Source organism: Dermacentor variabilis, chromosome 3 (assembly GCF_050947875.1).
Source record: "Dermacentor variabilis isolate Ectoservices chromosome 3, ASM5094787v1, whole genome shotgun sequence".
NCBI lineage: Eukaryota > Metazoa > Arthropoda > Arachnida > Ixodida > Ixodidae > Dermacentor > Dermacentor variabilis.
Window position 1 is genome coordinate 205070031 of NC_134570.1, and position 17319 is coordinate 205087349.

Below are 17319 nucleotides of genomic sequence, written 5' to 3' on the forward strand. Positions count from 1 at the left end.
GTTATCTACACACATCCACCCCAACTCCCACGCAAACGTACGCCCACTCTGTCGCCAACGTATTAAGAACGAGTGAACGGACGCACACTGTGATCAGTTGCGCCGAAGCATTGGGAAGCGGCGACTACACGGAGAACGCACGAATGTTTCAAATTGAACGTTTCGCGACGGTCTGCAGAGTAAGCGAGCCACTACTGCTAATACGTCTTTTCTACGAGCTATTACAAAGTACAGAACATCTACGTTCCAACCCTTTGTGCACAGCAAGAACAAATCTATCGCGATATTAGTTGTTCTAAATAACCTGACGCTGTTCTTTGTATAGTTATTTTCCTTCGATTTGCGTATAAACGGGGGGTCTTGCATTCAGTCTTTCGACTATGAGACCTCCTTCTGTATTCGTCTTCTTTTAAAGGCATACTTCAAATTCACAAAATAAAATTGAAAAAAAAAGAATACACTCGCGCGACGCCCCCCGCCCTTTTGCGTAATGTATGCAGCACACTATGCAGTCACGTGACACTTTCGCGCTTGCCGCGCTAATCCAAAGTGGTCTCTCGATAACAGAGAGCTTTAGATTATAGGGACGCAAGCGGCTTGCGTCCCCTAATCTAAATCTCTCTAACGATGTGCGTCGACGCACCGCGTCGGCAATTACGGGAGGTCCTCGTACTGCGTGACGGCCACCGTCAGCATTTTTGCCATCCCGCACACTCGTTTGCGTGGCTGCTACAAATAAATGTGCGTCCATTTGGCACCAAAGCGTAACTTCAGTGTCGTACCAACTGTTTCTCGAGACTGGGGAGACTCCCCTCCCCATCCTTTTCTCTCTCTCTCTCTCTCTCTCTCTCTCTCTCTCTCTCTATATATATATATATATATATATATATATATATATATATATATATATATATATATATATATATCGCGGATTACTATTACAATAAGTGAAAGCAGCTGGAAATACTTCTGTCACTTATATTTATATACAACAGACATAGACATATTTATCAATAATCCGTGGTGAAACATGGAGGCCCGAAACATTACATGAATTGGCCGTTGTTTCTTGGAGCTATATATATAAAATCTCGAGAAGATGAAGAGACAAGAGGCAATGAGTGCCTCACAGAGGTCCCGGATCCCACCCAGTAGCAGCAGTACAGCGCTCATAAAAAATGCACATTTGCTCCAAACAATTTTAATAATTAAACAAATAATTGCACTTGGTGTTTAAATCTACCGCATAAATCTATCGCTAGTTTTAGGTAATAGTATTGTCGAAGTTATACGCAACGAAATACAATCAACATTAATTGATTGCGATATTCACCAGAGAAAAAAAGAGAGACAGCAGCTGTGTGCGACCTTGGAGAATTGCAACCCAATTTCCAGCGAAGCCGTTTCTTTCGTACAGTTGCAATAAAGGTTTCACTTTCTTGTAATTATATCGAACACTTTAAAACGTTACCAGTATGTGTATATGACGGTTCCGTTAGAAACTTATCCGCATGTACTGCTTTCTAGCACTTACTGTTGGGAATTTTTAAAAAGCAATTTATTCATCGACGCACATGTTACTACGCCATTACATTTACCATGGTGTCCTGACCCCCCCCGCCCCCCTAGCCAGTGAATTTCTGTAGATTTGATACGGGTTGAGTTCACAGTTCTGTAAGGGCAACAGCATAAATTATGTGTTCGCAAAGCACATTCCTAAACCTCCGTACGGTTTGCATGCGTAATTTACTGCAAATGTCATAATTAGTCCCCTGTTTTTGAAGTTTACCTACATATTGCTCATAATACGCCGTTATTTTTGACATATATAAACAAAATGTCTTGCTTAGTTCACCGAGGACATCGCTCAGACCAAGTCAGAACTTGCTTGAAGAGGCCTGAAATTAAGGAAACAAAAACGACGGCTTAGTAATTGTTTGCAGCGCTTTTAACCGAACTAGGAACGTAAAAATTTATCGCACATTACAGTTACCATGTTCCCCCTCCTCTTTCCACAAAATATAAACCTGTTGTAACCTACAGCTATGTCGGGACACTGCAGAATCCTAGCTGATAGCGGCCGTATCACACGCTTTAACACTTCTATAAGAAATTTTTCACAAAGGTTGTCTAACGGCATTTAACTTTGCACAGAGCGTTTCCATAGCGTACCACAAATTCTCGCTAAATTTGGTCTTTGTGACTCCTATAGTTCTGCCAAGGCAGTCCGGACTCAATTCTTACCCGCTCGTTAGACACGCGCATAACACTGTAGAGTGCTTGCATACGTAATTCATTGTGAAAGTCCCAACTACCTATTTATTTTGAACTTACCCAAAACTTCACCCATAAACTAGTCCTTACAGTCAGCAAAAATAACGAAGCTGCCTCCTATAGTTCAATGAGGACACCAGGCGAAACTATCATGCATGAAAAAGTAAAACGAAAAAGATGAGGGTTTAATAATTATTCGTAACGCTCGTAAATAAGTCAGAAACGGTAAAATTATGCGACACCATTGCACTTAAAATGCCGCCTATTCCTTCAAATTAGTGTCACGTAGTGGCGACGGTGAACAATACAGCCGTAAAACTGTGAATCATGAAACTAGCATTTTATTGGGCGAACCTGTGCCCTCAAAAGCAGGCTACACTCAAAGCACAGCGATAGCGTCGAACACAGTCGGTGATCGTCGAAATTCTCAAGATGGATGGATGGATGGAATAACTTTACTGAAAGGTCCTGCGAGCTACGGGGCGCAAGGTCCCATAGAGCGGGCTACTCCTGCGTTGGGACCGGGAGTTGTAACTCCCTGGCCGCGTCGTGGGCTCGCTGGACGGCCCAGAGCTGCTCCGCCAGGTCCGTGCTGCGCAATGCTTCATGTAGCCTGGCGGAGTCTTGATCCTTGTTTGCGTGGGTCCGACCACACGGCCAGAGCAAGGGATGTACGTCTCGTGTGCTATGGCAATTTTCGCAATATGATGTTGTGTATAGCTCAGACATGCAGTGATGTAGTCTGTTCTGCGTGGGGTACGTGTTGGTTTGAAGCATTCTGAATGTGAGGGCTTGAGGCCTGGTGAGCTTATTGTGAGGTGTGCTGTATATTCTGCGGTCTAGAGAAGAACGTCGGCTTTTATACATAAGTCATCGAAGGTCACAGAGTAATCGCTGGTGCCCATGTGTCTTCTAGAAAGTACTACATAATTCACGTCGCGCGTACATGCAATTAGATTGCACAACGTTCGGTGACAACAGACAGTGGATAGAACCAGCGATAACATCCGAGAAACTTCCGATGCATGCAGGCGCGTCCTGCTCTGAGCGATAAACATTTGTTAGACGGTGAAGCACAGTACGTCACCCAATAAACAAGTTCACGTGTCAATACCCCCCTGATAAAAAGCATCGTCCCGATGCTACAAACACGAAACCGAAAACAAACACACTCATAATAAAGAAAAAACAATAACAAGATAGCAATGTCCCTAACTTCGTTAGGGGGTGTAGAAAGGCTTAAGGCGCACCACATGGATGACTTCAGGTAGTGCGCGGTGCCGTTGTGATTGCAGATTGCCGTCCGGCGAGACCTCATAGTCCAGAGCGCCAATGCGTCGGGTGATTTTGTAGGATCTGAAATAGCGGCGTAAAAGCTTCTCGCTAAGTCCTCGTCGGCGTATTGGGGTCCAAACCCAAACACGGTCGCCGGTATGGTACTCGACGTAGCGTCGTCGAACGTTGTGTCGGCTGTCGGTTCTGCTGGTTCTTGATCCGTAGCGAGCTGTCGAGATTCTTCGGCGCGCTGGAGATAGGCGGCGACGTCAAGACTCTCTTCGTCGGTGACGTGCGGTATAGCATGGCGTCGAAAGTCGTCGTCGGGTTCCTTACGTAAACCAACTTGAACGGCGTAATTTGAGTTGTTTCTTGCACGACGGCATCCCACGTCTTGTGTTCGACGTCGACGCACATTGCAGGCACGTCGGTGAGGGTCTTCTTCAAGCTACTCCGACCATTCGTCTGCGGGTGGTAGGCAGTTGTCCTCCTGTGGCTCGTCCGGCTGTATTGCAAAATGGTTTGGGTGAGCTCTGCAGTGAAGGCCGTTCCTCTGTCGGTGACGAGGAATTCTGGGGCACCATGTCGCAGCAGGATGTTCTCGACGGACAATTTAGCGGCTTCGGCCGCACTACCTTTAGGCGAAGCTTTCGTCTTGGCGTACACTCTTAGGCAAATGTACACCCTTTGGGGTGTATATTTGATCGGTAGCCACGACGATCCACGTGCACCACGGGTGCTGACTTCAGTTTCCATCTCGATCTGCTGCAGCCCCTTTACGATCTATTCTCCGTACCGTGGACTGAACCGAGACGTTTTCTTCGAGGTCTTCTAAGCACCAGAGGTTACCGAAGCATCGGACATCAGAGAAGGAAGGCTGTGATGTTGACAACTGAGCACCAGAATCCGGGGGCTTGCTTGATGTTCTAGTTTTCGAGCGTGCGTTCTCGGGTTTACGGCTTCCAATTCCGCCGTTAGATAAATATTTTGATTGACTGTAGACGACTTGACATTCTTGCCTTTTTTTATTGTACTGTGGGACTGTGGTCCTTGTGCTGCCTCAGCGCGTTTCGCGAAAAGCTTGCGCTGTGGGCCCGTAGCGTCTGTAGTCAGGTGACCGTCCTCCTCGCAGTTACGGCAGTATATTTCTTGTCCGTCGGGGGCACGATTCAGGAGGTTCCTCATGCTGAAAGCACAACGAGGGCGCACTGCACTCTCCTCAGGGCGCACATCTTGCTTATGGCCCAACCCGTCGCACCGGAAACACACCGCGGCTCGCGGCTCATAGGGGATAGCATTCTTGAGAAAATCCCAGTATTTCACGTATCGAGGGGGACGAGATGACGCGAACGCAATCAACACCTGCCCGATCTTTTCCGTAGGGCAGGCTAGAAGTACCTGCACATTCTATCAAGTGCTTTTAGCCAGCGTCTCCGATGTCTCACGAGGTGCGCAGCCGTATATAACACCACGTGACATGCCCTCGCTCGGAGCCTGGTGCGCACACTGGGAGAGGTGACGCCGACGGATTTTCGAGGGTATTCAGCTTTAGTAAACTTGATGCCCGTCTTTTGTCGCACGTTTGCACTGTGAGGGTGTTCGATGCGTCGATGAACCGCAGCAGTTGATGCTGAGCCAACTTCTTGTGCGACAGCGCGCTATGGCCTGTTTTACCTCACCGGCGTTAAGCGAAACGATAATGCGTCGTTCCCAAGGCCGTATGGCTAAAACGAAGCAGCCAAGTTCGGTTCGCTCGACAACCCTCGCCGGTCTTGTTGAATCCCCTGTTCACGTTGGACTGCCTTCCGTTTGGAGCGGGCTGTGGCGCGTTCCAATAATCCGTCTCCTTCAAAGCCTTCTTCAGGTTCATAGCTGGACCATTCGGTTTGGAGGTTGGCTGCCTTTCGTATGGGAGCATCATCGTCGAACTGCTCACGTCGTTCCTGTTCGTCGTTTGTTGTGGATTTCTTCACGTGCATTTTGGCGCCTAGCTTCTTGCATGGCTTCTGTAGAAGCTGGGAACGCGCGCGTCGTTCGAGCTTGTCTTTTCGAGTCTTCAGTCACAGACGCAGCTGCGGGCGCTCCATCCATAAGCTCCTATCCGCCTACTGTCGCGGAGAGAAGACATGAACTTTCATGTTGCACAGTGATGACACTAGATGGTGCTGTCATAGCACCGGGCTTTAACCGGGCTCAGATGCCGGTAACTTAGCCAAGCCTAACGTCAGGCTTAGCGTTTGTTTCCGACGCCGCAAACAGAGTGCCGAAAAATGTTCTGACGAGCTCAAAACTGAGCGAAACTGTGCTCACTTGCTCGGAAGGTGAATTCCTCAAGCTGGTAAGAGCGTCGACGAAGAAAGCGGACTGGAACCATGGGATTAAAGACCTCTTCTCGAGAGCACCTAAGAAACGTGGCCTACCCTGTCGGTGTCGAAACCGGAAGAATGTCAGTATAAAATAACTGAAACGCAGAGTTCTCTTGGGACGTCGGAAGACCTAGCTAATGGCGACAGCGTGATACTTTCGAGCACTTGCTTGCGATTTTATTTGCAATCATGATGTTACGTTGAAGGGAACGAAGAAGTTGAATTGGACTAGACGAAGACAAAGTCTGGCAGTTGCCTGAACGCCATATACGCCAGTTGTAAATATACGTTATTTTACAATCATGGGCATGCTTTCTTCCTGTAACATTTTGGTGGAAGGTGCGGGGTACAATCACGGAACTTCGCAGCGGACGTCATCTACCTGCCGCCACAATGGCAAATCAACCGACACAAGCGACAACGCCTCGGCAGCCCGTGCCATCGGTCATCCTCACTCATCCGCGGGACCCAGGGACATTTTGTGGCACGGACAACGCCGACGTCGAGGACTGGCTTACGATGTACGAACGAGTGTGCGGCAACAACAGGTGGGATCCAGTAATGATGCTAGCAAACGTGATATTTTACCCAAGAGGAACTGCGAGGCAATGGTACGACACACACACAATGCTGACCTAACGAGCTGGGATGTCTGCAAAGAAAAAATGCGAGACCTGCTTGGCAGACCTGTCGGTCGTCAGCTGGCGGCAAAAAAAGAACTTGCGTGTCGCGCTCAAACGTCCACAGAATTTTATGTCGTCTACATACAGGATGTGCTAGCCCTCTGTCGCAAGGCTGATAACAACATGACCGAGGCAGACAAGATTGGTCACATATTGAAAGGTATTGCAGACGATGCCTTCAATCTCCTGATGTGCAAGGATTGTGCCACTGTGTATGCAATTATAAAGGAGTACCGGCGCTTCGAACAAGCGAAGGGGCGCCGCGTCGCTCAAACTTTCGAGCGATTGCCCAATACCGCCGCCACATCTTCTTGCGAAGACCCGCCGCGCTTCGTTCAGCCCACAGGACCGGAAGAAATCACGCACATCGTTCGCCGTGAGCTTGAGGCCATGGTGGCTCCGGCTCCAGTTCGTTCTGACTTTCGGGAAAGCGTGCCCGCTATCTCCCTTATAGAAGCGGTCATTCGGGAGGAAATAGCAAGTTTGGGCATTCCATCTCTCTGCTCGGTCCGCCATACAAACACCTACCAGATTTCTCCGGCCGCTCGCTCCCAGACGCAAAGCTTTCCGCCCCCTCGTCGCAACTCAGCTGACTGGCGCATAGCGGATGATAAACCTATCTGTTTTAATTGTTCTGGTATTGGGCACATCGCCCGTCATTGCCGCAACCATTGGTCGTCGCCTCCTCGGTGGTCGTCTCCGAGTCACTACCGCCAAGTACCAGACAATCGTACTTTCTCGCCCTATAGGCCGAGTAGGAACATCAACGCCGACAGTGCTCCACCAAGATCCAGCCGCTCCCCGTCCCCGCAAGGTCGTAGGTCTCGTTCGCCTCTTGTTCACCACTCTTCGTCCCCTTCTGCAACCGGTCGCTTCGCTTCGGGAAACTAGGCGGTGCAGCTCCCGGAGGTGAAGCTGCATCTCCGACCCGGCCCACAAATCCTCTGTTGACCCTGCCTACATGTGGAAACCTACTGGACATTGAAGTTGATGGCGTTCTTGTTAGATCTCTCGTTGACACAGGAGCGCAGCTTTCAGTTATTAGCACTGCTCTCCGCCGAAGGCTCAAAAAGGTTCTGACACCCGCCGTACCGTGCACTGTGCGAGTCACTGGTGGGAGTACTTCACCTGTCCTTGGAATGTGCACAGCACGTGTGACCATTGGGGGCCATTATACCATTGTTCTATTTATCGTCCTTGAACACTGTCCACACGACCTAATTCTCGGCCTCGACTTCCTTTCGAAACACTCTGCCCAAATTGACTGCTCCGCAGGTGTTGTACAATTGGATCTGCCGCTTCCTGCCGACGCAACAACTTGTGCTTCACACCGCTTATGTTCTGCTGAGTTTGCAAGGCTCTCTCCACAGGCGGCTACAAATGTCCTCGTGACGCCCTGTCCTCCCGTACCTGATAGCGAGTACGTCGTGTCGCCGCTTACTTACGTGGTTTTGTCGCGCAATTTGTCGCGTGCCCATCCTCAATTTTGGATTTTCGTCGCCTGTGCTGCCACACGGTATCTCCATAGCGCATATCACTCCTTTGAAAGAATGTGAGATTTTTTCTTTGACCTCTGAATCCTTCTTCAGTACCAACGGACCTTTGTCACCCACTCCTCCGTACTCGACGCCTGCGGACGATGTTTCTAAGGTGATCACCCCTGACCTTCTTTCCGAACAAACAACAGCTCTTCGTCACCTCCTGTCATCTTTTCGGGACATCCTTGATTTGGACGACCGTCCGCTTGGCCAGACATCTGTTGTCACGCATCGCATCAACACCGGTGACGCCAGCCCCATTCATAGGTGGCCATACCGTGTCTCCGCAACAGAAAGGGTCATCATACAGAAAGAAGTAGACAGGATGATGGACAAGGACATCATTGAACCTTCCAGTAGCCCGTGGGCATCACCGGTTGTCTTAGTAAAGAAAAAAGACAACTCTTGGCGCTTCTGCGTTGACTACCGTCACCTCAACAGGATACCAAAGAAGGATGTTTATCCCCTGCCGCGCATTGATGATGCTTTTGACTGCCTTCACGGATCCCAATACTTTTCATCAATTGACCTCCGCTCCGGCTATTGGCAGATTAGTGTCGATGAGATCGACCGCGAGAAAACCGCCTTGGTCACACCCGGACGGTCTGTACCAATTTAAAGTCATGCCGTTTGGATTATGCAATGCGCCAGCTACATTCGAGCGCATGATGGACTCTCTCTTGCGCGGCTTCATTTACACTATCTAATGATTAAATTATTTAACGTTGCAAATTACGCGTTCTTGTGCAGGTAGAAGGCATTACACTGTTCGCGTGACAGGGCTGGGGAGATCTCTAAATAAAGCTTGCGCTTTAAAATTCAAGTCAGCATTCTGTTGGTACTGAAATGGCTCTGCACGTTCGACCAAAGTCACTTTCACGAGTTTATCTACAATAAGTCGTGATTACACAATGAAATTCGACAGTTGTACCTGTAAGCGGTTTGATTAGATTTTAGATGGTGATAAGATACTGAGACTGTAACGCTATGTAGGCTAGCTCTGGACAGGGATTAAATAGTTCCAGCATTTTTATAATGGTACAATTTCATACCGTACGGTACACCATTCATTGGGAGAGGCTGATTACAATACTTTACCCGGACCCCCCCCCCCCCCCCCCCCCCCGCCTGCCTGTTAAGTGTAGCTAGGTGATTGTATTTTCGAATACGGAAATATAGCGGTCCCAAATACTGTACATGGCACTAGTTGAAAGTTTGTTAAGGCGGCAACTGCCCAGCGCCAGGCATCATCCTCTACATGGCACCTCGAGAAGACACAAATGACAATCCTTGCTGTCCAAGCAGAGTAGGCGTAGTAAAGAAAAGCGTTACTTATGTGATCACTTTATTTAAAAAAACGGCCGTGGCTTAGCTTGGTTAAGCCTGGTGACTGCGAAGCAATAGTGTGTTATTCTCGGATCAGCTGGTAGTATGGCTAGTGGTAGTCTTGGGTTATGCTAGTGTTACGGCTTACAGTGAATCATCTAAGAGGTGAGAGGAGCGGGAGTTAGACCGCCGTTGGTGGCTACCGCCTCGCCTCGCGACGGCGTGAGATGAGGCCCCGTTTTTACACAGCTGGTGTGGCGTCACACCGACCGTAGTGCCCCTGGTGAGAGGAGCGGGAGTTAGGCCGCCATTGGTGGCTATCGGCTCGCCTCGCGACGGCGTGAGATGGGGCCCCGTTTTTACACAGCTGGTGTGACATCACTCTAGGTCACGTGGTGTGACGTCACGCAGCGAGATCACGCTAAAGGTCAATGGTGCCTACCACCGCCTCGCCACGGAACGGGCTGAAGTGCGACCTAAAGTAGTATTGCTTCGCAATAAAAAAGAAAATTTAGCTTCGCTTGTAGTTTTGATGGGCTTTGCCGCATTGTGGGGATTGAGGTGCCTTCCCATGCCTCGTCCCCCAGCTTGCGCGTCGTGCTCAGCTGAATCTCTGAGAGACACCGCTGTAACAGCAACGTGGCGGACACGGCTAGCACGCCAGAGCTTATTTCCCGCACAAACCATGCTTCTCCCGGCCGGGGCCACTCGAGCAAGTGTCACCGGGACGTGCCCTGACTGGCTTCTCGAGTGGCCGCCCCAGGCGCCCTCTCCACCCGAACTCTCTTCCGCTGAGCGCTTTATCGACACGGCAGATATTCGCAGGCCCGCAGCGAGTAGGTTATACGGGACCTTGCTGCCGGGAATTCTCGTTCTCCCGCTTGGTGGACCATTTCCTGATGAGCCTTAGCGATCGGTCTTGCGGTGAGCCATTGCCCAAAAGTGCCATGACTGTCGCACTATGCTGTATCTTGGGTGAATAAACCCGCATTTGTTGGCGATCTGATTCTTATCTGCGCCTTGTCGGACAGTCGATGAACCCTGCCGTAGCACCTTTGTGCATTGCGGAGTGGAGGAGCGTCGTGCCCTTTCCTGACCGTTGCTCGTAGGATGAGCCTTGTGCAAACCCACCTCTACAGCGTGCAACCTAAAGTGCCCGCTTTCAAAAGTGTGTGGGGGTGGGGGGGGGGGTACCATACTTTCCCCCTCCACTTTTGACAGCGGTGGGGGGGGGGCAAGTGCCCCCCTCCCTGGTAGATACACCTGTGCTTCAGTCGCCGACGCGCGGCGAAGTGGCGTCGATTAGGCTGCGGTCGGCGTTGAGCTTCCCGCCTACATCGCTGCCCATGTAATGTAATTGCAGGAGCTTTCGCTTACTTCGCGCATCAAAGGCATTGCAGTTACGGTTGCATTTGAGACAGTGTCTTTATATTTTCAGGGCTAAGCATCACGAAAATCAGTGAAATATGGATGCTAGAAGCATGTAGGTGCTGGTCTGCCAGGATATGTTTCTGCAGTCCGGTTCTGTTTAAGTTCTTTAGTCTCGAGCCAGATCCACGAAGTTGCCGACTAATGTACTTGTCGATACGGGAACACAATGCACAGTAGCCACAGTCGTATCAACCGTGCGTGCACTTCGCAAGTGCGCCCCACCTCTCCCGTGAAAACTGGTACAGCAAGTTACTTGACGGTTGCATCGAAAGTTGTAGCTGAATGCTGCCTGCATTTGTCTAGCATTTTTGATGCCAACATGGAGGCGTTGTGATGTACTTTCAATGGCTGTACATTTGAGTAAGCGTGGCTCATTTTCGCTGGGCAGGTAAGGTACAGCGCAAAGAAGCGAACAGGCCATATAGGGAAATGGACTGCCTTGGGGTTGAATCCTCAACACAGCCGAAAGTCGCCTCCGTGTTAAACTGCCGAACTGTAAAAATCGATTGCTTTCCACGACCGTGCTCTGCGACACTTGCTTGAGCGTGTTTCTGCATCTAAACCCATAGTGAAATCGACTCACTCGAGCAACCTGTGGCCTGCTGTGTCCTCGCTACACATGCCGCCCTTCCCTTTCTGTCCTTAACCGTGTCGCAGGCTCCATCTACAAGCAGAAGTACGAGCGCGCTCTGCGGGAGGCCGAGATGAACAGGCGCCAGCTGAGCCAGCTGCACGAGGACGACCTGGAGAAGCAGGTGATGGCGAGGAAGGCGACCGAGAAGAGGCTGAGCGAGGCACTGGCCGACCTGGATGAAGGGCGCCAGGCGATCAACCAGTGGAAGCGCAAGGCACAGAAGCTCGCCGCCGAACTGCAGGACCTCAAGCTGCTCGTCGAGGAGCACATGGCACGCAACGCCGAGCTCGAGAAGAAGCAGCGAAAGTGCGTACTTGTCTCTCTTCGCTTTGATTGGTAGATGTATGGGGCTCGCCTCATCGTAGACATTATGGCGCTGACAGGGAATGAATAGATGGCATGAATTGGAAGGAAAAAAAGAAATTGTAGTATGGGCATATGGCGGTAACGACAGAAGCGTTGATAATGAACGTGTTATACCAGATATGCGCTCACACAACTGCTGCATGCGTATACGAGACATTATTCGCTTCACTTTTACGTGCAGGCGTACTGTCCAGCTCTTCAAAATCGGCGCTGTCTCTCTGAAAGTGCTAAGCAAGCAAACGAGGAAGGTACCTGGAGGTGAAGAAAATCGCACACTAGGGAAAGCACAAAGGATCATGAGGATTAATGGATTGATGGATGTTTGCTATATGGTTGGCTACTATGGATGGTTCGACCTCCTTTGGCAATTGCTACAGGTTTTGTTTGCAATACAGACATACTGGCAAAATGTCGCGGCATAACGTCATCCTCGCGTGCAGTACGCTGTGTGTGCGAGTTAAATCTTGGAAAGGCGAGCCGACGATGGTGGCTCAATCTCGTGTACGCTAGGGGGTAAGCGCTCCGTATTCCGTTGCGCACATGGTATAGGGGAGGGGTGGGGGGCATTTTACTATCTGCCTCTTTCATGTCCCCGTGCTGGCATCTGTTGCACGCCGCTGGAAACGTTTTGGAAGGGTGCCGGGGATTTCGTCGGTTGATTTCTGTACCTGTGCCCATGTTGAGTGTGCGTCGGTTGTGCATTTCGTGTATCGCGAATAATTATGAATGGTTTCTCCGGGGCAGCATGTAAACTATAGTGGCTGAACAGGCCCAGTGCGCTGCGGTTTTGTAACAGCGCGGCCAAGAATGGCACGCCGAGTTCTTTCTGCCTATGCGGCTGCCCTAGAATTCGCTGTTGCTGATGTCTGCGACTGCACATTACTTTTTGTATTTATTTTACACATTCACTAAACATTTCGCATATTCAAGAAGCATTCGAGTGCAGCCTTCCCCGTGGGATCTGCCAAAGCGGTGCATTTGTTTACATATACATCTACAGCTTCAGATCGCTGTTGTCTCTTTGAATATTGTAGAAACGGCGCATCGCTGATGTGAAATAATCTCAAAATGTAGCAAAACATACATATCTGCGTACCTGAGCCGTGTTCCTCCCTTAAACGATTCAATATGACCAGCCGAGTGACTTAAACTGCAACTGTGATCCAGTCACATATATATTACAGACTGTTACTACTGATTCTTTCTTTTGTTTAACTTCATCATACCGACACTTTGCGCATGCCATAAACTATTATTGGCGAAAACTGTGCTCAGCACATACCACCACTTGTAGGCCGTGTAGTTAACTACACGGCTACACATTTTCGCGAGAGAATTCTCTCGTGAAAACGCGGATGCCATTGCTGACACAGTTGGTAATGAGCGAGTTTATGCTGCTGTACTGAATCATTCTTCTCATCTTGCTCGTTTGATGCAGAGGTAAACAGTGCTTCTCTGGAATTAAGCAATGTGTCAGCATAACAACACACACAGACTCACCATCTACGGGAATGCGACTGGCAGCGTTCGGCAACGGTGGCCAAAGTACAAGATGTTGGCACAGCGCTGTGTCGTTGCTTGCCACTTATTGTGTGCGCGCCGTGCGAAGTGAAGAGCAGTTATCAGATCGCTGTAGGGGTCACAACTGACTTATAAGAGTGGTTTCCTTCGTCCTGATTAGTTTTTTTTTTTCTTTAAGTGCAAGTCCATCGGTAGCGGGTGCACGAACAGGACGGGGTCAGGCGTAACCCAAGTTTCGCTAAACCGGATTGACATTGACTCAAACTTCACGTTCACGGCTTGAGAGGACTGAAGCTCGTGCATTTCAACTTCGAAGGCATGTCAACACGCTTTGACCGTGAATAATTGTATATAGAAGTGAATGAGCTGCAGCTATCGCGTTGTCGGTTCGACGGCTGATCGCGTAGGGTTCGGTCAAGCTATCGTGGTCGGCACGCTTATTTTGTCGGTGCCGTCGACAAGAAAACCCGTCGCGCTATATGACAACTCGCACCCGCCGGTTGCGTCGTTGTTGGCCTATTGTGATGAAATGGCCTCAGTGACACAGTGCTGAATCGTTGGCGTCAACGTCTTGTCGGTCTCGTATCGACCCAGTGCATGGAGTAAGACATTTAGGAGTTGAAACTCCCGTCAGCGCGAGCGAGCGCGGGCGATCAGATAAGGTCACAATTGTTGTATGCGCCGACGGGGCCGTATACAGTGGCGGCGCCATGCGGCGCGCCATAGAAGCCGCAGCTAAAAAAAAAAAAAAATGCAGCGCCCAGCAGGCGGCTCCGGCGCGCTCTCAACGGCGGTAATTTCTTTCCAGGCCGCCAGCGCGATAGCGGCTCCGCGGGCTTGTGACCTTTTCTAGTCGCCGCAAACAGCGGAGTTTCCACTCCTAAATGTTTCTTGCTCCGTGACCCAGTGTTACCACGTCTTAAACGAGTTATTGAAGTCAGGCACGCGCTGCCACCACCAGCAACAGTGGGTTGACGCTGCAAGAAGACTGCATCAGCAACGTGTTTTTGAAGTGTCGCCCAAGTGTAACGCAGGGGTTTATCGATAAATTTGACAGCCGTCAATGCAAGGCGGCAACTATGTGGTTCATATAGTGCAGTCCGGACGAAGCCGTGGCCCTTTTCTGTTTTAAAGTGGAGTTGCAGTCTTACGCTACGAACGTGTTCGGCACTGCATCGACGTCGAGCTACCAGTATAGTTGCAACGCGGCACATGGCACAAGTGTTTGCTGCAGTGGGCGTCCGTGCGAAATTTTTTTTTCCGGGGTAATTTCCCTTGATATCACGGCCACGCACGCGTCTCTTCCAAAATGTTTTGCGACTAATCCGCTAGGGCAGGGCGCATGTGCCGTCACGCTGTGAAAAAGGCGGATTGCGAGTAGGCACAGCGGGGCGTGGCGTTTCTCGCGGCACTTGTCATGTCTGCGCAGGTGCGAGTAAGAGCGGGTGCGAGAGAGGAAATCTGGGGGCCTTTGCTCCTTGAATATGTGACAGCCTAGGCACTACGGAGGAGGTTTCTTAGGTTTCGTTTGTCCCCTAGACATGCCAGCATTGCGGAGTGCGGTCGAGTTTGTTTGCGCTGTGCCGCTGGCTGCTTGCGCGCTGAGGTAGATGGCACAGACACCCCATATGCTGATCGCTGTGTCTGAAGGGCCAAGGTTCTGACTGGTGTTGTATAAGTATAAGCTTTTTGTATAATATATATATATATATTATAGGCTTTTTTCGTCTTGACGATAGATTCCATAGCTCCAGGAGGGCACATGTAACTGGCAAACGGAGGCCTCAGGAGAGCACCTGAGGTTATAATAAATCAGGCGGCGCAGGATCTCCAGGGCACCCAAGGGGTAACAGGGAGATCAAAGCTGAAAGCAGTGCAGCCTGTTGGTTCGGGCCGCGGAGGCCGAAGCGTGCCGGCACGCCAAGAAACAAACCAATACAACACGTGCTAAGCAACTCCTCCATAGTGCCTAGGCAGTCATATATTCAAGGAGCAAAAGTTCTCACATTTCCTCTCTTGCACCGGCTCTTACTCGCACATGCGCGAGAATGCACATGCGCAAGTGCCACGTCCCGCTGTACCTACTAGCAATTGCGCATACGCTGCGGGCTTTATTTTGAAAGCGATGTGCGTTGGGGGGGGGGACAGTCTAGGTGGGCCGACGGCTCGTAGATTTGCGTGCACTGTGTTCTCACCCCTTGGTTTGTGTTGATGCGTCACTTCGCTCGCTGCTGCGATTCCTGATGCCTACATGTTGACAGCTAGTGTCCACTGTCATCAAGTGGGAAGTGCTCATGCTTGCCTGTGCACATGGACACGACGTTTGTTAATGCTTTCCCTATCATGGAGAATATAGGTGTTTTTTTATAGGTTACGTCAGATTTTCTTTCTGCAGGAATTGCTGTACTCAATGTTTTATATAGTATATACAAAAAAACAGAATTAATGCACTTTTCACTCAAAACAGGTTTAATAATGAGATATATGCCATGAAAAAGATATGAATTGCCAGACCAGAATCAAGATTGTGGGATAAAATAAGGACACACTATTATCTACGAACAAAAATATGTAAGAAAAGTCATGAAATATACAAAATGTATTGCCATCTCATAGGCACTACCTTGGAAAAAAAATATCAAAATTTTTAATTGCACAGCTATTCTACTACAAAAATTTAATTGCAAGCACTACAGTTGGGCATGCCAAACTGCGGCCGCTAATGTTCCAGGCTTGTTTGCGTCGTCGTCGCTCTCAAAATCCGACAAGTCAGCATCCTCAGACTCGCTGCTGCTCGATCCGCCACAGACGCAGCCGAATCATGAGATCTGCTATCTTTCACAAAGCGCATGTGCCGCTCCCGGAGGTGGCCATTTTTGCTTTCCACTTTGATGTTCGCGAAATTTGATGAGCACAATAAAAAATTACTGCCTGCTGTGAAAAAAATCTAACTGCTTAGAAAAGAAAAAATATAGTTCTCCTCTTTCGTGTCCGAAGAGCAGTGTGCCCGTGAGCAGCGCTGAAGGTCTCGAAAACGGCGCTTCAAACCATCGATAATGAGCAGCCATTTTTTGCTTTCTTTGGAAATCCCGAAATTTTGGAGCACGTTCAAAAATCATTGCCTGGGGGGAAAAGTGAACTGGTTAGAAAATGAAAATATAGTTCTCTTTTATGTCTGATAGAGCGGTGTGTCCGCTAGCGGTGGGGAAGCTGTCAAAAGGAGTGTTTCAAACCATCGTTAGTGGGCAAATGATGCCGAGTAAGTGCGGTAGGTAAAGAGTTAATTTAGTTAGTAAGCGAGTGTTTCCAATGGGGCCTTCTTCGGCAGCAGCGGCTGTTGCGTATGGTGCGGTCACACGAGTCCTGTCTTGAATACGATACCTGCAATGCGGACAGTGTTTGGTGCACCGAGGGCCGATAGCGTTGTGTGGACTATAGCACCCATACGGTTGCGCTTCAGCTGTATTCACAAAGTGAAACTTCACTGTAACTTTTTCTCTTGTAGTCTAATGAGACATCATTGTTTGCGGGTGAAAACCTAGAATGCCTTGCTAACATTCTAAGAACAGAGGCGGAATCCTTTGCAACTACAGTTCCAGTGATTCCCTGTTACTGCTGTTACCAAAACGCAATTAGATCATTCCATAGTGTGTGGGGGGTGGTCGAATAGTGCAGATTTTCCCTGGACCGGATGCTGTAAAGTTAAAACGACTCTTGCCTAGTTGAGCTTCATGCGAGATCTTGGCACTTGTTCAGGAAGGGAGGCTGTACCTTTCTCAAGATACAAATAGCTTTCTTACAAATCTTATTTTGTTTCCCATGGTAAAATTTTGCCCGTATGAAACCACGCTTTTTTACGATTTGCTGCATAGGTAAATGTCATGCAGTATAGCAGTAGGTGTTAA

The 17319-nt window shown here is 49.4% G+C and overlaps 1 protein-coding gene across 3 annotated transcripts in view; it reads left to right on the forward strand.

The window, feature by feature from the left end:
* Positions 1–17319, forward strand: part of LOC142576602 (unconventional myosin-XVIIIa-like) — a 353054-nt gene that overhangs the window by 309445 nt on the left and 26290 nt on the right. For all 3 annotated transcript variants that reach the window (XM_075686803.1, XM_075686805.1, XM_075686804.1), the window contains exon 23: positions 11551–11833. In XM_075686803.1, coding sequence (XP_075542918.1) covers positions 11551–11833 — 283 coding nt within the window. The remainder of the gene's footprint in view (positions 1–11550; positions 11834–17319) is intronic.